This window comes from Kogia breviceps, chromosome 13 (genome assembly GCF_026419965.1).
Source record: "Kogia breviceps isolate mKogBre1 chromosome 13, mKogBre1 haplotype 1, whole genome shotgun sequence".
NCBI lineage: Eukaryota > Metazoa > Chordata > Mammalia > Artiodactyla > Physeteridae > Kogia > Kogia breviceps.
In genome coordinates this window covers 49,991,855-50,013,168 of record NC_081322.1, presented here as the reverse complement: position 1 = coordinate 50,013,168, position 21,314 = coordinate 49,991,855, and the positions used below count along the sequence as shown (strand labels likewise).

Below are 21,314 nucleotides of genomic sequence, written 5' to 3'. Positions count from 1 at the left end.
GCAGGACCACATCCAGTGGTGTGTTTTGGGGTGTCAGTGAATTTATTATGATTTTAGGCAGTGGTCTCTTGCCTCTTAGGCAGCTCCAGACCTTTTCCCGGACTCCCTTCTGGCTAGCTCTGGTGCACTAGCCCCCTTCAGGCTGTGTTCACACAGCCAACCCCAGTCCTCTCCCTGGGATCTGAGCTCCCAGTGCCCGCCCGCCCCAGCAGGTGAGCAGAGAAGCCTCTCAGGCTGGTGAGTGCTGGTCGGCATGGATCCTCTGTGCGGGAATCTCTCCGCTTTGCCCTTTGCACCCTTGTTGCTGTGCTCTCCTCCATGGCACTGAAGCTTCCCCCCCGCCATCCACCTGTCTCCGCCAGTGAAGGGGCTTCCTAGTGTGTGGAAACTTTTCCTCCTTCACAGCTCCGTCCCAGAGGTGCAGGTCCTGTCCCTATTCTTTTGTCTCCGTTTTTTTTTTTTTTTTTTCCTTTTGCCCTACCCGGGTATGTGGGGAGTTTCTTGCCTTTGGGGAAGTCTGAGGTCTTCTGCCAGCATTCAGTAGGTGTTCCATAGGAGTTGTTCCCCATGTAGATGTATTTTTGATGTATTTGTGGGGAGGAAGGTGATCTCCATGTCTTACTCCTCCACCATCTTGAAGGTCCCCCGTAGCTATTTCAATGGTGTAATAATAATGAACATTTTGCTTTGTGCCTGGAATTCTTCTGAATCCTTTACATGTATTATTTCATTTAATCTTCACTGTTGTCCTCTTTACTTTATGGATGAGGTAACTGTGATGCAAGAAGGTTAAATAACTTGTTTGAGCATGTGACTACTAAGTGGTAGCACCAGGATTTGAATCTAAAAATGCTGATTTCAAAAATATTACACTTAGCCTTTACACTATTTTTACTTACAACTTTTTAAAAATGTAAAAGTGAAAATTTTAAATTTGATATAGAACTCATTTTTTGTTTTTTAAATAATTGAAGATATTTTTAAGAGGCTATGATGATTTTAGTACAAATATTCCTTTAGGAATAGTAATACAAACACACATATATAGATGTAGATACAGTGTTGTAACGTATTAATACAAATATTCCATAGAATTTTGGGGTCATTTGTCCTATTTCTATTTAGGACTGACCTTCAGTAGCATATTCCTCTCTATTTCCTTCTACTGATTACCACAATAATCCATTAATCTTCCTGCTGCCAATCATTTTGCTTTAATTTGTCCTCAGCAGTTAGTGGAATAATCATCTTAAGTACAGTTTTGGTCATGTCACTTGCTCCTTTGTTTGGAAACTTTTGGTATGTCACTTTCTTGCTGAATGAAGGGTAGGCTGTTTCTGTAGCAGGGCATTTGAAGATTTGCATAGCTCTGCTTTACATTTACCTTTCAAGAATTATCTTGAGCAGCTTTTCTTGATAGTTACTGCATACTGCAGATAAATGGGATAATTTGTTTTTCTTCTTTTGAGGCCATATTCTCCTGGCTTCATACTTGGATCAGTTAGTGTTCTGAATCAGTAGAAGAAGCTGACTGGATGATTGAGCAGATGAGGAATTTATTTAAGGTCATTTGGTTAACTCAGAATTTTTGAGGAGGACTGGAGAGCCAGACTTAAGGTTAAGCTTCCAGGTAATATGCGTCAGTCACCTCTGAGAACTGGCACTCTCTGGCCCCACTGGAGGAAACCACCAGTGCTGCCCAACTGCTGCCACTTCTGGGCCAGAACTTGGTTTGGCCACCTCTGCTGCTGTCATTGTTGGGGGCTAATGCGTCTGCTGTTGCCAAACGTGGTAGCTCCACACGGAGCCTATTTTCTCATGTGACTCACTTCCAAACTGAAATCTTGTGCAGGTCCTTCTGAATGTCTGTATCATAGTTGCAGGGTATTTAAGGTCTAAAATTTATTTTGGGAGGTTGGGCTTATAATGTGGGAATTTTCTTGAGTATGAAAAGGTTCTGCAGAAGCTGATGGGAAACTGTTATATGGTAAATGTCTATTATATTACTTTTTCCTGTATTCTTTCATCTATAATGTTTTTCCTCTTTCATCTCCAGGTGAATAAATTCTGTGCAAAGACCTATTGGAATTCCATTTTTGAATTAGTTTGCCTAGGTCTTTCTCATCTGAATTTTCTTATGACTTTCTCAACATTTCTTTTTTCATTACTTTATTTCTTTAAAACAATATCAAATCTCACAGCAAATATTTAAATATATTCTGTTATGAGTCAAACAATATGGAAAGATACAGAAAAAACTAAAAGTTGCCTTTCACTACCCACCTCCTCTCCCCCTACATTTCAAATTGCTATCCCCTTTCTAGATGTCATGTGAGAAAAATGATAATCTTTGATTTTAATTTGGTGTATGTGATGATAATTTGGCACTTGATCGTAAATCCATTGAGTATAGAGACCCTTATTTATCCTTTGGGCTTCCGTAGAGCCTACTACAGCTGTTTCTATGTGTAGGATAGTATTATGTGAAGGCCTGACCTACAGCAGTAACTATGTAATCATTTTGGAAGTAAAAATGTACAATGTGGGCTTCCCTGGTGGTGCAGTGGTTGGGAATCTGCCTGCCAATGCAGGAGACATGGGTTCGAGCCCTGGTCTGGGAGGATCCCACATGCTGCGGAGCAACTAAGCCCATGAGGCACAACTACTGAGCCTGCGCATCTAGAGCCTGTGCTCCGCAACAAGAGAAGCCACGACAGTGAGAAGCCAGCGCACCATGATGAAGACTAGCCCCCGCTCACCACAACTAGGGAAAGCCCGTGCACAGAAACAAAAACCCAACACAGCCAAAAATAAATAAATTAATAAATTAATAAATTAAAAAAATAATATACAGCGTGGGGATTTAATAAATGTGCAGAGAAAGATAGGAATCAAAGTAGACTCCAAGTGTTCTAGCTTGGGAAATATATTATTGATGATGCCAGTAAGGGAGATTGGGAGTGTAGGAACTACTCTGTATCTGCAAATATATTGCTAGAACACTTTCTGATTATTTTCCATTATTGCAGGAGCACCTTTACCCATATTCTAATTTGAATTGTAGTTTGAGAGGTGCCGAAGTGTTCATATTGGGCCTATATTTCCACAGTTGAGGAAAAACACTAAGAGATACGATTTTTTAATAAAGTTGTGTCTGAGGCTTCAGTGATAGATCATGAATAAGACCTTTCAGTGGGGAGATGGATTTTTCTTTTAAGACACAATACTTAGATCAAATAGCATGGATATAAACCTGTTTTCCAGTCATTTTTCATCTGTAAGTAGATGGCAGATGAGCATATATTTTGTTATGTATCCATTTTTAGAAAATTATATTTGAAAGTATATTTGCTTTGTTTCAGATAAACAAAGGAATAATAATAATAATAGGAATAATAATAAGCCCCTCATTTTGATAAAAGTGCCTCTGAAAAACTTGTGCTGGGAAACCATGTTCAGATTTTTGTTTTGGTGTTTTACATTTTGCCTCTTTTTTTTTTCTTTCTGTTAATTACAACTAATTTGGCATTCTTTTTTCTTTCCAGATCATTCAACTTCAAGTGGCACATTATCTTTTAAGCCTAGTCGATCATTGGTTACTCTTCCTACTGCCCATGTCATGCCATCTAACTCCAGCACTTCAGTTTCCAAACACAGGGAATCATTGACACCAGATGGCTCAAAATGGAGTATAAGCCTTATGCAAACATTGGGAAACCACAGTAGGGGGGAGCAGGACTCTTCATTAGACATGAAGGACTTCCGGCCTCTCCGGAAATGGTCATCTTTATCCAAACTCACTGTCCCAGGTAACTGCAGCCAGGGTGGCATTGTGCACACGGAAGAGTCAAGGAGAGGTTTAGAAAAGACAGGGAGAGACAAGGCTTTAACATCACAACTAAGGACAATTGGACCTAGCTGTTTACATGACAGTATGGAGATGCTTAAGCTAGAGGACAAGGAAATAAATAAAAAACGACCATCAACTCTGGACAACAAATATAAATTTGAGAGCTGCAGCAAAGAGGACTTCAGAGCTTCTTCCTCCATTCCTAGGAGACAGGCCTTAGACATGACATATAGTGCCTTACCTGAAAGCAAGCCCATTATGACAAGCTCAGAGGCTTTTGAACCACTGAAATATTTAATGCTTGGTCAACAAGCAGTAGGTGGAGTTCCCATTCAGCCTTCTGTGAGGACGCAAATGTGGCTTACTGAGCAGTTGCGGACAAACCCTTTGGAAGGTAGAACTACAGAGGACTCTCACAGTTTAGCTCCTTGGCAGCAGCAGCAAATTGAAGGGTTTCGACAAGAAAGTGAAACACCAATGCAGGTAAGGCTCAAAATCTAGTGTTTGCTTCCCTCCAGTGGATGTTATGAGTACAAGCGCACTTGAAGTAAGCATATGACAGTGTGTCCATAGGCACAGATTGTTTTGCTTTTCCTTTCCCCTGCAGTATAATAAGCATAAATGTTATAAACTCTAAAAGTATTGCATTGGTAAACAAAACTTAAAAAATATTTGAGACTGATTAACATGGAAAACTTGAAACCTTTACCTGCCTTGGCCTTTATTTTCCTTCTCATTTGTTAAATGGGCATAAACAAAGCAAAAAATACTCAATTCTGTTTCCATACTTGAAACAGAAACAAAGGAGCTGGCATGGTATAATAGAAAGAACATTAACGTGGGTGTATGAAGGCTTGGATTTTGTTTTATCAGGTTCAGAGTCTGGATGATTCTCTACCTGTCACTTAATACTTAGTATCTCTGGGCCTGAGTTTTTCTTTCTTTCCTTTTTTTTTTTTTTTTTCCTAAATTGACATATAACATATTAGCTTCAGGTATATAACATAATGATTCAATATATGTATATATTGTAAAATGATCACCACAGTAACTCTAGTTAACATCCATTACCATACGTAGTTACAAAATTTTTTGCCTTGTAATAAGAACTTTTAAGATCTACTCTTAGCAACTTTCAGATATACAGTACAGCATTATTCACTATAATCGGTATGCTGTACATTGTATCCCTGTGGCTTTTTTATTTTATAACAAAGTTTGTACCTTTTGATCTCCTTCATCCATTTACCCACCCTCCAGCCCGAGCCTCTGGCAGCCACCAATCTGTTCTCTGTAATATGATTGTGATTTTTTGTTTGCTTGTTTTAAAAACATAATTGTCTTTCTCTGTCTGACTTATTTCACTTAGCATAATGCTTTCAGGGTCCATCCATGTTGTCACAAATGGCAAGATTTCCTTTTTATGGATGAATAACATTCCATTGTTTATTGTAATATTCCATACACACACACACACGTATATATGGCACATTTTCTTTATTCATTCATCTACTGATGAATAATTAGGTTGCTTCCATGTCTTGGCTATTGTCATTAAAGGTGAAATGAACATAGGGGTGCATATATATCTTTTCGAGTTTATGTTTTCATTTTCTTCAGATGAATACCCAGAAGTGGAATTGCTGGATCATATGGTAGTTCTCTTTTTAATTTTTGAGGAACCTCCATACTGTTTTCCATAGTGGCTGCACCAGTTTACATTCCCACCAACATGTACAGGTTTCTTTTTTCTCTACCTTATTGTCAGCACTTGGTATTTCTTGTCTTTTGATAGTAGCCATTCTGATAGGTGTGAGGTGATATCTCATTGTGATTTTGATTTGAATTTCCCTGATGATTAGTGATGTTGAACACCTTTTCATGTACCTGTTGGCCATATATATGTTTCTTCTCGGTTTCTACATCTATAAAATGAGAAGGTGTAACTAAAGTCATTTATAAAGCTTTGATAGTGGTTGGTATGTATTTAGGTTTATAAAATAGATATGCTTATTTTTTTCAATTAAATTGGATGTCAGGATTTATTAACCATTTTAAGGAAAGCACTTTACGATAATGTTACATAAAAGAAAAATGGTGTGTACCCCCTAATGTAACATGTAAGTGTTTAAATTTTTTGATGTGGAAATGTTTTCTATTCCATGGTAATTTTCTACAGCTCATTTTAACTGGGAAACCAATTATCTGTAGAATTTTTCATAAATTCTATCATCCAATTTTTTTTCTATTGCCAGAATTTTCTGAAACAAAGTAATTCCATCAAAAATTGTAAAATTTCCCTAGAGCAAAAACATAAAATTACTAATCGCTACAATTACTAATAAAAAAATAACAAAGATTAAAGGAATATATTCTATGAAAGGATAAGGAGATCACTTATCTAGGAACCTCACAAATCTGAGTGCAGCTCCAAAACATACGCATAACCTAATGTGCTACATTCACAGGAGAACCCTTAGCACATCGCATGTGCCTTCTTTACTCTTGTTTTGGACATAGTTCTTATCATCTTGATTATATATATTTAAATTGCATAACCAAACAGAAGTATCATTATGATGTGTGAATTACAAATCAGAAAAGAGCAATTTAACCAGATTTATTTGTGATTTATCTATTCAAGCAGTTGAAAGATAGGAGACCTAATTTATCAAATACTACCATATTTTAGTTCTTAGGTGCTTGTGATTATAGGAGAGCAGGGTTGAAGTAGTTGTTTCTGCACCTGGTGTCTTTACACAGAAGTGGAGCCGCCTGGGGTGGTGGGGGGAGGGGCTGAATGTTCTGCTGCAACCTGCAGAATGGTAGGTGCGATAGGGAGGTAACTGTGAGAGTTGAGTGAATTTAAAGGAATAAGTACTAATTCATTCCTTCTTCCATTCTGGTGGGAGGACCCACTTCTGTAATCGAAGTTTTCCCTGACCTTGAAGCAGTGCAGAGAGGGTAGGGAGCTTGGAGGTGCTTTGTGGAGAAAACTTATTTTTAAATCTTCTTGGTGCGTGGTACAGGAAGAAGGCTATAAGGGACACAATTTGTTTGTGCTTGGAAAGCCCTAGTTTTTGATTACCCTTCTTTGGGATGGTCTCTTTATAGTGCTTTTAAGTTTCATAGTAGAAAGATGAAACCAGGTAAGGAAAACCTAGACACTTTAATTGCAGTGTTTAAATGACCACTTCTCTTCTAATTCTTTTGGACTACTACAGAAAAAAAATTCTTAAATACCTTCTCCTTGGAGCCTCTAAATACTGTATTTTAAAAGCTCTCATCTTTGTCTTTTCTTAAGTCTCTTTAAAAACATTGATTTCCTTTTAGTCTAATTTTTGCATAAAGGGAAGAGGCTTAATAATAATTATCCCATCTCATAAATTGTGAGAATGTGTATGATTTTCAAGGACAACTGTTTGTCACCGTGAAGGGGAAAAAAAAAAAAAACTATTTACAACAAAGAAAAGGAATTTGGCTGAGAGTCACAATCTAACATCACCATAAATTTATCTAGAATTTTGTAGCTGTCAGAGTGTTTTATCTCAGTTGATCCTCAGAACCTCCTTTCTCCCTTTACACCTTCAAAAGTTTAGTATTGTAACATGGAAGTGTCGCTCCTCTTAGAACTCAGTTCTAAATTACTGAGCCAGCCTCACAGTCTTATGTGCATGGTGTTCTTTGATTCCCATGGTTTCCTATTAAATTAGCTAGAGTGTAGGTGGTGTGGAACTCTGAAGTGTTTTCCCTTGTGAATGAAGAGAAGCCATCAATACCCTCAGTTGATTAGAGTATAGGCCTCCATGTGCAATGTCCACCACAATCTTTGGTTCGTTCCTCTGTTCTACATTTGCTGCTCACTTTCCACCTTCCCCAAAAGCTGTCTAACCCTACATGGACTATGACATAAGAGAAGAACCAACAGCAAAGTCTTATCATCTTCTCTTTGGAAAGACTGTTTCCCATTCCAGGACCCTTTTGCATTTCCCTTTTGGGGTGACGTGAGAAGGGATTGGAGGATGCATACTTCTACACACAAGAGTGTCCATTGGATCCGTATAAGCTCACAGTGGACCCCCCAGACAGAAGTGGTTCTTCTTTTCTCTTATATTCTGTAGGATCTTTCTGAGTTCTGGGTTGCAATCATTAAGAAGAGGAAGATAAAATTTTGTGCTTGTTTTAACCAAGGAGAGGCTTGATCAGCCAGGATATTGGCACCTAATGATTTCAACGTATCTTACTGGAAGATTTCTCCTATATAAATAAAAAATATAGATATTTGGTAGAATGACTTAAAGCTAAATGACTTGCTTTTTGTCTAACATCACATATAAATGAAAGGTTTTATTTTTAATATGAGAGCATTTTGTGTATTCTATTACATTCTCTGAAAAGAAAGTTTTCTTGTTTTTATTCTTATTTTTGCACCCTGTTTTGTTTTTAACTTTTTTACTGTTTAACATAATATAGCACAACTGCATTGAAAGATGTGGACACTGTGACACTCTCAAAAGATAGGATATGACATTCACTAGGTAACTAAAATGCATATAATTGATTTTTGTATACTTTTTTTTTTTTTTTTTTTTTTTTTTGCGTTACGCAGGCCTCTCACTGTTGTGGCCTCTCCCGTTGTGGAGCACAGGCTCCACGGCATGTGGGATCTTCCCGGTCCGGGGCACGAACCCTTGTCCCCTGCATCGGCAGGCAGGCCCTCAACCACTGCGCCACCAGGGAAGCCCTGTATACATGTTTTCATGAATAAACTTATTAATGCGTTTGGCTTTTTTCAATCTGTCATCTTTTCTATATAGTATTGGCATATAATTTTTAGACATTTTTAAGTGTGCTATTATTTAGAAGAAGAGCAAATGTTTTTTGAAATTTTACCATTTTCTCACTTTTCCAGAAGACTCAAAAATAATCAAAGGATAAATAACTTCTAGACAGGCGGAAATTCATTGTTTTATGTAGGTCTGCCCTCTTGTGTCTGTACTAGGAAATCTTGAGCTTATTTTATTTGGGGAAAGTCACTGAAAACAGCCTACAAAATCAAAACTGCTTATAATTAGATTGTTTTATGGTCATATCAATCATGAGCAATTTCACTGAATTCAAGAAGGTTCATTTTAATGTAGGTGATTTGCATTAAATAAACATTTTGGACCAGATAAAATAAAAAAGACAACATTAAACATTTAAGAATTAGTTCAGTTTTGGTACCCTGTAAAGTAAGATTAGAGTTTATTCTACAGTAGAAAATATTTGAGCATTTGGTATTTTAAAATGTTTAAATATATAGTTCATTATATCTTACTCTTTACACATCATGATAAACAGAATAAATAAGTTGCATTTAAAGAATGGGTTTTTGTTTTACAATATAATCTAAGGTACAGTATTCTGTAATCCTCAAGTATAAGGTTTTAATTTCTGTTAAAGGCAGAATGAAAAACAAAAGAATTCTTTATTTCTGTTTGACTTAAGAAAAACTCCATAACCTCACAGCTTATGGTTTGAAGTTGATGTTGTGATGAGCAACATAATGAAAAGGATAGAATTTATTATTGCAAAATTTCCACTTTTTTTTTTTTTTTTTTGGTTGTATGTGGGCCTCTCACTGTTGTGGCCTCTCCTGTTGCGGAGCACAGGCTCCGGACGCGCAGGCTCAGCGGCCATGGCTCACGGGCCCAGCCGCTCCGCGGCACGTGGGATCTTCCCGGACCGGGGCACGAACCCGTGTCCCCTGCATCGACAGGCGGATTCTCAACCACTGCGCCACCAGGGAAGCCCTTCCACTTATTTTTTAAGATCATTGCAGCTAATTACAGAACTTGGTTATTTTTTGCATGGGTTATTATTGACACAAGTGAAGTGAATGCATTACTTCTTGTTTATAAGCTCTTCTAGTTGATGTTAGGGATATCCAACCCATAGATGAGGTTTCACTCAAGAAATCCCTCTGTTCTCAGATACCAGTGAACCAAAATTATCCCCCTTCCTATCTCCAGTACCCCTCAGGGATTCAGAAAAAACTTAAAAGCAATATTTCCTTCACTATTTTCTTAGTAGCACTTGGGTTACAAACCAAGGTCAATACTGACTTTTCCAATTCTTTTAGTAACCATATTTTGGCAAATCATATAGGAAATTACATATTTTCTACTCCTTTAATAATTACTATACCGGTAGTATGTCTTGAATTTAAGTTAAAATTATTGGATTGTGCAATATCGGTGTAAACCATTTTAGACTTAATTTTAAACTGAGTCAATTTAAATTACCAAATTTTGGTGAATATATTTTCCAAACCAATTTTTACTTCTATTGTTTAATGAGTTGTTGGAAGATACTTTGAAATGACTAGAGGGGAAACTGGAAATGTATTCAGCAAGAAAATCATTATAGATTAGTATTGCTGGATCTATAATTTAGCGTAGTTGAGTGGCCTACCAAATATGTATTTACCATCTGGGTGATAGATTAAGGAAAATAGCTAAGCCCTATCATAAACAATAGTGGGATAAAAAGTTCATTTCAAAATTTAATCAAAGAATTTGTTAATTTTGGAGAGATAGTTAAAATTTTTATTTTTTAATGCTTGAAATAATATTTTTTCTTTTATTCTTTTCCTTGCCTACATTGAGTGTGAGATTAGAACAGAAGACAACCTGTAAAATCATTCTAATGTCTTAAAATTTCATGATTCCAGAGATATAGTGGGCAGTTATGTGCTCTAACTCAGATAATTAGCTATAGTGCCTTAAATTAAGGTTGATTCTGTTCTATTAGTGTATTAGTATTTATGGCTAATCACAATGTCAGATGTTAAATTAACCAACAGTTCTTGTCTACTGATCATAAAGTCCTAGAGAGAACAGATTTACAGTTTACCTACACGTGCTAAAATTCTGTAATTCTTTGAAGAAATTAGTTAAATTTTACTTATGTAAGGGTATGGTCTTGCTTTTTTTAACTTGATTCTCATAAACTTAAAATATTAGGGTAGTATAGAAAAAACATAATTTCTATTTTAGATGTTGATTCTGATAGACTTACTACAAAGACTTCTGTATGATGATAGTAAAGATAACAGATGTGAGGGCTGTTTCAAATGATGACATTTCATTTGAATAATTATTTTGATATACTTGATGAAGACCTGAAAAATACTTAATAAACATCAAAGAGGCTTTTACAGTACAGTATAAATTATATTTACCCCCAAAGAGTGAAGCTAATGCTTTATATATGAAGTGAACGTGTTAGCAGTGCAGTTTCAAAACTAAACCCCTAGTTCATCCTTAGGAAAGATTTGGGATAGAAACTTATAAGCTCTTTTGAGAAAATTAGCAGTTATATTATGCACACTTACATTATAGTCATTTTAAAGTTAATTTTTAAAAATAAAGCCCTTTTTATGTTTACAACATCCAGCAGATGAATACATTTGCTAACAATTTGTTTTGTTCCAAATCTTGACCTTTTCACAAAGAAATTCTTCTACTTAGGAAGTGGTCTCTTATATAGTATTGTTTTCCCTTCTTCATGGGATGATAGATTTTAAGCTGATGGTGATAAGTTGCAGCACTGGAGATAGCAGCAGAACTTCAGAGAAGCATCACGATGATACAAATCAGCAAGAGACATATTAAGATGAGACAGAAATTGACAAATAGGTTCTGGAGATTTTGACGTGCGTGTTGAGGCATGTCAATGGTTGAAGCTCTTCTTATAGCAGAGCGAGTGAGGTATTGGACTTTATCCATGACACCAGGAAGGCAGGAAGCCTGAAGTTTTAAACGGTCAAGAGAAAGATAAAAAGCTGCCAGCCAAGTGTGAGATCACTATCTTCTTTTAGGTTGCCTGGAATGTAAAAATAGAAAATGGATTAGCATAATATGTGTAACCCATCCTCTGAACAGGTAGAACACAGTTTTGCATTAATCCCTCTTCCTCAACATTATTTGTATTTATGACATCAAATATCTCTGTAGTCTGTGTGTGTGTTGCTCTGTCTCTGTCAGTCTGTTTTGGTGATGGTCACCATGATGTCTTGTATTTGGGGTGTAATAACTTTAGTCTTTGCCTCCTCTTCTCAAAATGACTGGAAGTATAGTTTGGTTAGGATGCAGCTTCTTTTGGGCTATTCCCTTGGGCAAAAGTTCTTACATATAGTTTATTTTTAAGAATTAATTCATTTATTTTTGGCTGTGTTGGGTCTTTGTTGCTCTGCACGGTCTTTCTTTAGTTGGGGCGAGTGGGGCCTACTCTTTGTTGCGGTGTGTGGGCTTCTCATTGTGGTGCCTTCTCTTTTTTGCAGAGCATGGGCTATAGGCATGTGGGCTGCAGGAGTTGTGGCACGTGGGCTCAGTAGTTGTGGCTTGCGGGCTCAGTAGTTGTGGCTCGCAGGCTCTAGAGCACAGGCTCAGTAGTTGTGGTGCACGGGCTTAGTTGCTCCATGGCATGTGGGATCTTCACGGACCAGGGCTCGAACCTGTGCCCCCTGCATTGGCAGGCAGGTTCTTAACCTCTGCACCACCAGGGAAGTCCTTACATATAGTTTTATTAAGGCTGTTTCTCTGTGAGCATAATTGTTGTGAACATTAGTATATAAATAGCTCCCGAGCAAGTCTTATAATAAGAAATGCATGCATTAAATTATTTTCTGGATGTTGATTTCACTCCAGAATAAAATAGTTCAATGAGCAGTGTTTTACCAGAACTATGGATTCAAATGTTTCTCATTCCTTTTTATGATTTTATAGCTTTGTAGAATATGCTATTTTAAGTAACTTTTTAACAAGATGATATTAAGTACTGAAGGCTGTCAAGACTCAGAAGGTATAGTAATAAAATTATCATTATCTCACTGTCTACCACAGACAGTTGCTATTTGCAAAGGACCTGTACTTAAGAACAGCGTTTCCATTTGTTTTCTTTGAGAGCCTCCCACAAGCTATTCTGTCTAATTAATTAATTAGTTGCTGCCTAATCAATTATCTTTGCTAATTAATTAACAAAACAAAACTTAAAACAACAGATCATTGTAGAAAATTAGATATAGATTAAAAATTAGCTGTGAGTTAACTGCCCAGAGATAATAGCTATTAACATTTGGTGATATTTGTTGTCAATAAGGATACGTTTATATAAATTTTGAATAAGAAAAATTAGAAATGGAATTTAAAAAATAACCATAATTAACTGCCAAAGATAATAGCTGTTAACATTTGTTGATATATCACTGCTAATCAAGATATTACTACCTTACACCAGCTGCCTGATTTCATTTTCTCTCTAGTGGCTATATAGCTCATGAAAATCCATCTCAACCTTCAGCTGTATTTCTGAGAGAGACTAGTGCTGAAGACAGCAGAGGGAAGAACTGAAAGAATGAGGAAGGGGAAGATATATATTAGAACTGATCAGTTAGAACTCCTCATTGATTGTTACAAAGAAACCATGTGGTATATGGTGGTTAGATTCTATATAATTGAAGCACTTCAACTTGGCTCTATTAAGTTTTTTTTTTTTTTAACATCTTTGTTGGAGTATAATTGCTTTACAGTGGTGTGTTAGTTTCTGCTGTATAACAAAGTGAATCAGCTATACGTATACATATATCCCCTATCCCCTCCCTCTTGCATCTCCCTCCCACCCTCCCTATCCCACCCCCCTAGGTGGTCACAAAGTCCCTGTGCTATGCAGCTGCTTCCCAGTAGCTATCTATTTTACATTTGGTAGTATATGTTTGAATTATGGGCTTTCATTTGGCTGAAGACTGTGGTCTCCTTCATAGTATTGGCCTATATAGTGAAGAGATCCAAAAAACCAACTTAGGTCAAACTTCATTCTTTCAAAGACTTGGTAACAAACTGTTTCTCTAGTGCATATATATATATATATATATGTCTTTAGCACATATTCTTCATTCTCCAACACAAGTGGCTGTTACTTAATAGAAAATGACAGCATAAGCTTGGTATAAATTTAATTTAATTACTTAAAAAAAATTCCTCAGGTAAAATACTATAGAAATAAAGGGGTTTTCTTTTGTTCCTTAAGAAGCATCCTTTAAGTTGTTTCAGCTTATATTTGTTTATTATAGATATAGTGGATTTATACTGTTGGGTAATTGTGGAGAAGCTTTTCTTTATTACTTTATTATATAAATCTGACTAATCTCTTTATATAACAGTACAACTAAGAAAGTTGTAAAGAATTAGCATTGGTAATTCCTATTTAAACTTAATTTTTGTGAAGTTTCAGGACTTAAATTGTATAAAAGGTCTAAATTTTAAAATTATTGTGAGATATAACATGGAAAGGGAAGGGCAGGCCAGTTATTCATCATGAAACATATACAAGAGTCACTCCCTACCCTGACACTGGTGAGTGGTACTTGAGTCACATGAAACATGTCACCTTTCCATAAATACTTCATTCCCTTTTATGATTCTGTCCTTTGCACATGTTGTTCTGGCTCTGCCTGGAATGTCTTCCCTCCCCTGCTTCTACCTTTGATTCTTTGCCAGGCAAACTTCAGTTAATCCTTAAGGCCCAGTTTAAATATCACTTCCTAATGAAACCTTCCATTACTCATTAAGGCAGAATTGGTTATCACCTCTGTTGGGTTTTACTAGGGCTCTGGTATTACCTGTATCAAGATATGGCTATCGGGCTGTGCTGTAATTTTGATTTACATGCTTGTTCCCCCAACTAGAATTCTAGTTCATGTCAGAAATCATGTGTTTATTTTGTATTCTAGTACTTAGTGCAAAATTAGTACCATTTGAACAAGTCAGTGAAGTTGAACAAGGGTTTTTATGATTTACTTTAATATTTTTAGAAAATTATTAATGATCAAAGATAGTTCTGTGATTAACAGATTAACCATGTAGAAAATAGAATTTGATATTTAAACACATAATCTCCAATATTCTTCTCAAGTCTCTTTCTTTTTGTTAGCCTGAACTGGGCTTTGTACAAGTGGGTTTTTGGTGTTTGTGAAATGCAAAGAGGTGTGCCCTAAATAGATGAGCTATCTAATGAGGAATATACAATGAATAGATTTTAAAGATGATCTCATAATACTTCAGCCAACTATTGTTGGAAAAGGATAGTTTGTTCCTGGAGACAAATTAATTATAAAGGAGACAACCAAAGATACTGTCTTATTTCTTGTCAAACTTAGAAATATGTTATAATTCTAAAGTGATTTGTAGTCACTTTATAACCTTATGCTAAAACCAAAACAAATCTACTTTACATGCTGAAATGTTAGCTATATGCAAGCAGTTTATTGGGCCCAATTTATTTTACAGTGGTAAAATCTGAAATGCATTAAGTCCTAATTCTGCTGAACTTCCAAAATCTGTATGATAATAATTAAGCCAAAATTCATCCCTACAAGATGGGGCCTCCAGTCCTATGTTGAGAATTGAAAAACTGTGTGTGGGAACAGCACAGTCCTATTTTTAGAGTTGTCTGTGACCTTCACTACATCATAATTTATGGCATGGTTGTCAGGTGTTTATCTTTTTTTATTTTCCTCCTCTGTGGTCACAACCATCCTATGAGTTTAGAACTCCTGCAGTCTTTTTTTTTTCTTCTCTTTCTTAGAGCCAAGCTGTTAATGCAGTAGTATTTGGTGGAGAGCCTAGAAAAATAGTTTCACTGTATTTTCATTTAACTTAATCTTTTAGAGCATTCTTTTGGGATAGTCAGAAATAGATTGTGTTGGGGTATTCTGAACTTACATCTGGCCTAAACAGCCAAGGAGACTGAAATTAGCTCTACCCCCCCCAACACCCCCCCTGGGGGGGGCTTTTTAAAAGGATGACAGTTATGTAAATTAAGTGTTTAGGGCAAGAGGAGTAAGGATACTTTGAAAATTAATTCACCATCTGGGCCCTAGTATCAGAATATTGAAAATATGAAAGATGCTTTGATAGGAATTTGGTTGTAGATGTGCCAGATCCCTGTCTCTTGAGTTACATTTAAGAGGCAGAAAAGTACCCACAGAGTATCTTGTATGTCTGTGGGCACTGTGATTATTCTAATTTTTGGAAGGATGGGAAGAATAACCCTTTACTGTTCTTTGTAGGATTTATAAAGCCTTTGCTTGTCCACTTTTCCCCTTTTGCTCAAAAAGATGAAATTGGGAAGTAAATACAGTCAAGTTCAAGATAGTATTCTGTTTTTTTGAAGTAGAAGGAGAGACCAAACTACAGGCAACTCTAATCCTTCAACAGGTATCATGTGCCATGTTAGGCAACATTTTGGGTGCAAGGTACCTTGTCAGCTTCTGCAGTAGTTCTCACTCTGTCTGCATTGATTTCTATTTCTTAAGGTAACATCAGATGCATTCTTGTGCAAAAGGAACCTCAGTAGACTTTTGCAAACTTTTGGTGTCTGCTTTATGACTTGCTAGACAATTGATACCTTAACAATGTTGTATACGCTGAGCAGTAATCCCCAGGTGTAATTTAAGCACTTTGAATGCTTTGCAGAACTTACTGAACTTCAGTTTTTTTTCAGTACTCCCTCTGCTGAAACCATAAATTCCTTAGATTCTTTATTTGTGGTATTCAGAATTTTGCTTCCCTTTAATTTTTATCTGCTTGTTTATGCTTTTAGTAAAATAAACATGGACATATTTTGCTAGTAAATTCAAGTAATACACATCTAAGACTACAGTCTGACAGATCATTTTTTGAAAAATTTTTCCCATTTGGTTGGTTCAGAAGATTAGAAGTCTCTATAGATTTGAGTTACAGGACTTGTCTATATTAGGATTATTGTGGGGGGGGCATTATTTTTTCCTACTCTTTGCTGTCATTTTTGCAGATAATCCAGAAGCGATTGTGTATGCATCTTTTTTTGTTGTGGTTGTTGAATTAAATCAGGACAGTTCATCATTAGATTTGTCATCAATCTGTTGGCATCCAAAAGTTCACTTTGGTAGAATCATTTTCCTTTTGAGATTGCCTAATGCTAATAAACTTGGAAGTTGTATTGGAAGTTATTTTGTGTCAGCAACTTTCCAGAGCTTTGTTGGTCCACACTGGCTATTTGAAAGAATCTTCAAGCTGCTTCTGCCTGGTTATGAGAAGAATTGTGTAAACATATAAAAATCAACATATTCTCAACCCCTAAATTGACCCCATAATGAATTGTTTCCCTCAGTTCAAAGCTCATCCTTTAGGAAAATTCATTAAACAGCAGCATACAGAGTTTCTCTTTGAAATTGGCACACTGCTGTTGCTAGTCTGTAGGCTTGTTTTTATTGTCTGTTTATTATGCTAAGATTAATTTATTTGCAATTAAAATATTCTTTTTAACCTTCAGATTCTTCTTGGGCAGGGGGGAGGGGAAGCATGTGAGGAGGAAGTGCAGAGGAGTTTTAAGGAAAATGAATGCCAGTTAAATATATCCCCACTAATGTGGGTAAGTTGGTCCTCCCCTCTCCCCGTTTTGGAAAGACCTGAAGGTGAAATACATTTTAGAAAGCACTAGAGGTCCTCAGTTGACTGCAAGTTTACTGGGGTGGAGCTGTATACCCAGGCCTCATTTTCTTGTGTTTCTCTGGTAATACATGCTTCAGAATTATGTAGGGTAAGAACATTGATGTACTATTTCTGGAAATGTTCAAAGAGACTATATATTATCTGATTTAGGTCACTGTAATTTAGAAACATCACTTCCTTGATTTCTAAACTTCAGGTTTTCTTCTTTGCTGGTGTGATCAGTACTGTGTTAACAGTTTAGATGAAAGTTAGTGACTTTCATAGCATAAATAACGCAAGATTGCTCTATTCAAGCACTTCAGAACAAATGAGGTTGAATATTTTAAATGGTAGAATGTGAGGAGGTCAGAAATGAAACTGAGGAAAGCCAAGGATTTAATATGGAACTTGAATAAAATACGAAAGTGTGGTTTTTGTTTATGGAAGTATTCTCTTATCTCCAACTAATTAGTGAGATTAAGAAACAGTACATAACAAAATGTAATTTTTTGAAAAGTTTTGAGGAGAAATTAACCTGAATTTTAGGTATCAAAGCTAAAGATTAAAGACATGAGTATTTAAGCAATGAAACAAATTAAATAAAAAGAAACTTTAATTTGTGCATGTTATTGTTCTTTAAAATCTGTGCAATTAGTTTGAGTTTTGTCTTCCAGGGTGTATCGCTTAATAACTGAGGACATCTATAACTTTCTTATATCCCTGGCTTTGAAAGTGATCAGGAGAATATTATAAGGCTATTAAGGACATCATACCTCATGCATAAATTTAACTTTAAATGAAATGGAGTGGTTTTAAATTAAAATAGAAGTTTGTATCCTCTAACTTTGCCTTTTAGAGTGCCATTTGAGGACTTGCAATTTATTTTGTTTTGCCAATGTCATGATTTATTTTTAAGCCATGTTGATCAGTGGATGAGATGTGTATGTGGTTTAGAGTCATAAAATCTTGGCTCTTGCCAAGGCTCCACCATTTCCTAGCTCTGTGACCTTGGGCAGTTCACCTTTTTGCATCTGTTCCTAAACTGTAAAATGGAGATGGAGTGTCAAACATATAGGGATTTAAGAGGATCAAATGAAATATTTGTATATGGTGCATTTAGAAAATTGTTCAAGAATAAAGAAGGAAGTTTTAATTACCCTCTTTATTTCTAGGATTGGTAATAAATATACAGTCTAATTTAGGTACTCTAATTTTTACATTTAATTTTTACTTAAAACTTTAATACATGACACAGTTTATATTTTACCTAATACATTTAATACATTAAAATTTTAATTCCTCTGGGGAACTATTTTGTTTATGTAAATATTCTATCTCCAGTTAATTAGTGAGATTAAGAAATAATATCAATAAGTAACCAAATGCAATTTTTTCTGGAATATTATTTTCCTTTATGTCCACTGAAATACTGTTAAAATAATTTTGATACTTGAGTTTTAGGAAATGATAGTGACATGACTCCTCTTAGTTAGACAGAGTACTCTAGCTCTTTCACGTGTTTTTAAGACTTAATCAATTTTTCATGATTTAAACATCTTTCACATTTCTTCCATTTTATTTCATCAGACACTTTTTTTTTCTTTTAAGCACTTAGTTTTAAACCACATGAAACAGAGACAGTACTTAAATTTCACCTTATGAAAGAGATGAACTAGTTGGGACATTATGTCTGGCACTAGGGCATTATGTTTCAAATTTGAATAACAGTCACTGTAACTATGTAATTTCCGTTAATCTGGACACACGAAGGATAACTTTAATAGCAGAATTTCTGCTTTTTCTAGAAATTAACAACTTCGTGGAGCAGTATGTGATGTGAAATTTTGGTACTATAAAAGAATTCATGAACATCTCATTTGAAGTGTGAGAATGTAATTTGATAGATATTTGAGTAAAAATGCATAAATCTGCATATAAAACACCTGCACTGAGTGACTCTTGTGTAATATCAAAGGAAAAACATTTTATGAATATGAAGATACTTAGAGGCAGTTAGGGTGCCTCAGTGGTAGACAAAAATTAGAAATGCTTTTGCATGCCTCAAGGAAAGCTGCATAAGGAATTATACAAAGTTTGTATCTATAAAAAGCAATAGAGTTAACATTTGTCATAAGAACTTAGAATTCTAGAGGTTAAATTTTATTTTGACATATACATAAAAATAAAAATAATGAAATAAAATCAGTGTAGTATCCTTTATGCCCTGACTGAAAGTTAAGAATGAAAACACATTTCATATATTAAAATGAGGATAAAGAGTAGAGTAGAATTTAAACAGAAGTTATAAAATTTATGGTGACATCTCCATTCCTGGGCATTTTTTTCATCCTCCTCCGCACCTTCCAAATACAAGAGAGGAAACCGAGGAACACTGGAGGATAGTAACTTGATAAAAGTATATTCATTAATAGGCAAAATAAACATTCATTTGATCAAATTCACTCAAATGAGATACTTAGGAATATTTGTGCTACCAAAATAACGTCTCTTTATTTTTAAAATAAAGAAATTAATGTTCTGTAACTTCAGAAAGAATTTTACATGTTTTTGACAAGTGTTTTGAAATGTCCAAACTTGTTATTTATGATATAATATTGAATTTAATATAAATAAATCAATTTATTAAAAGCTTGGATTTTTTAATAGTAGTTGACTGGACTTAGTTCGTGCTATATGTTCTTAAACTCCACTTCATTAATATTCCCTGTAAAGAATAATAATGATAATATTGGAGTAGTCATGCCAGTAACACAACTGTTCTTAGTATTCCGGATGTAAGCAGACAGTTCAGTCCTACCCTACTTCTCAGCAGAGTAACACATAACAAAATGAAACCATTACTTTGCATGGAGAAATCAAATCACCACTAGTACCAAACATGGTAACATGATTGAAAGATATTTTAATTGGCAGAAATTTACTTTTGAAGAGCAAAATAAAAGTGAAGGTTAAATTAAAAAGACAAACCAACAACCAGAACCAAAGATGAATGCTGTCTTTATCATTTCTGGGTTAAGTCTTATTTTTACTATAACTGAATAGATAAGCATTTATTTAGAAATTAAGCTTTATGTCAATCAGACATGTTATTATCTAACTTTGAACTGAAGTTTATAAAATATGATTAACTTTTTAAAAAGTTCAGTAAGTTTGAGTTATAGACAGTAAGAATTGCCATAATCAGTGAAATCTGTTTCTTACCTTGGCTGTTGTGATGATCACAGTATAGAATATTGTAAGTTGTATGAAGTATTATCCGGAGTTTAGCTGGAAAGTTTTCTGACTGTTACCAGAGTTATGGGAACAATTGAAGTAGGTGGAGGAGAAAAAGTGTTCTAGGGAGGTCTTATGATGTCATGCAGGAATTCTGAAGTTATGATTGGTTAGCCATAGTCTTATCACAACCAAACTTTTTAGAATGACATTTAACTTAACCTTAGGTATGGAAAGGTCATTAACACTTTGTGCCTTTTGTTCTTTATTTTAAAAAGTATATGGGAGATAAGTGAAAAAGTAAGTTCAGCGTGGTAGAAAGCTCTTTTTTAGAGTTTCATGCATCTTCAGGCTTAGAAGTAATTGTAAACTGAGGGTGATAATGTTGAAGAACTAAAATAAAGTAATAGGAATTTTAATAGAATGTGAATAATAATACTGGCTTAAGCCAAACAGCTTTCATTGAGTTTGTTGTTGCTGTTGCTTTAATACTGCAGCTTCATAATGTTAGCTTCTAGCAAGACAATAATTAAACATTGTCACAGAATCAAATTTTATACCTTTTCCTGACTTATTTTCTTCTTTTCTCATACCTACGTGTGTATGGGGGAGAGAGTATGTGTGAGAAAGCCAGGCTGAGAAATCTGATTTTGGTTTTAAAAATTTTGTGTTTTCTCAGTTAGGGCTTTAACAACATTTTTATGAATAGTAATTCT

At 35.4% G+C, this 21,314-nt stretch overlaps 2 protein-coding genes across 2 annotated transcripts in view; one reads left to right on the top strand and one right to left on the bottom strand.

The window, feature by feature from the left end:
• Window positions 1–21,314, top strand: part of CEP85L (centrosomal protein 85 like) — a 159,291-nt gene that overhangs the window by 46,223 nt on the left and 91,754 nt on the right. The window contains 1 exon segment of the mRNA XM_059083874.2: window positions 3,546–4,333. Coding sequence (XP_058939857.2) covers window positions 3,546–4,333 — 788 coding nt within the window.
• On the bottom strand, window positions 11,047–20,696 carry PLN (phospholamban). The gene is made up of 2 exons (XM_059083872.2): window positions 20,587–20,696; window positions 11,047–11,719 (listed from the first exon to the last, which is right to left on the bottom strand). Exon 2 carries the CDS (start codon window positions 11,620–11,622, stop codon window positions 11,464–11,466), a length of 159 nt encoding a protein of 52 aa, XP_058939855.1. The 5' UTR covers window positions 11,623–11,719; window positions 20,587–20,696; the 3' UTR covers window positions 11,047–11,463.

Coding starts and splice junctions, on each gene's coding strand:
- PLN (XM_059083872.2), bottom strand. CDS start 11,622: ATGGATAAAGTCCAATACCTCACTCGCTCTGCTATAAGAAGAGCTTCA.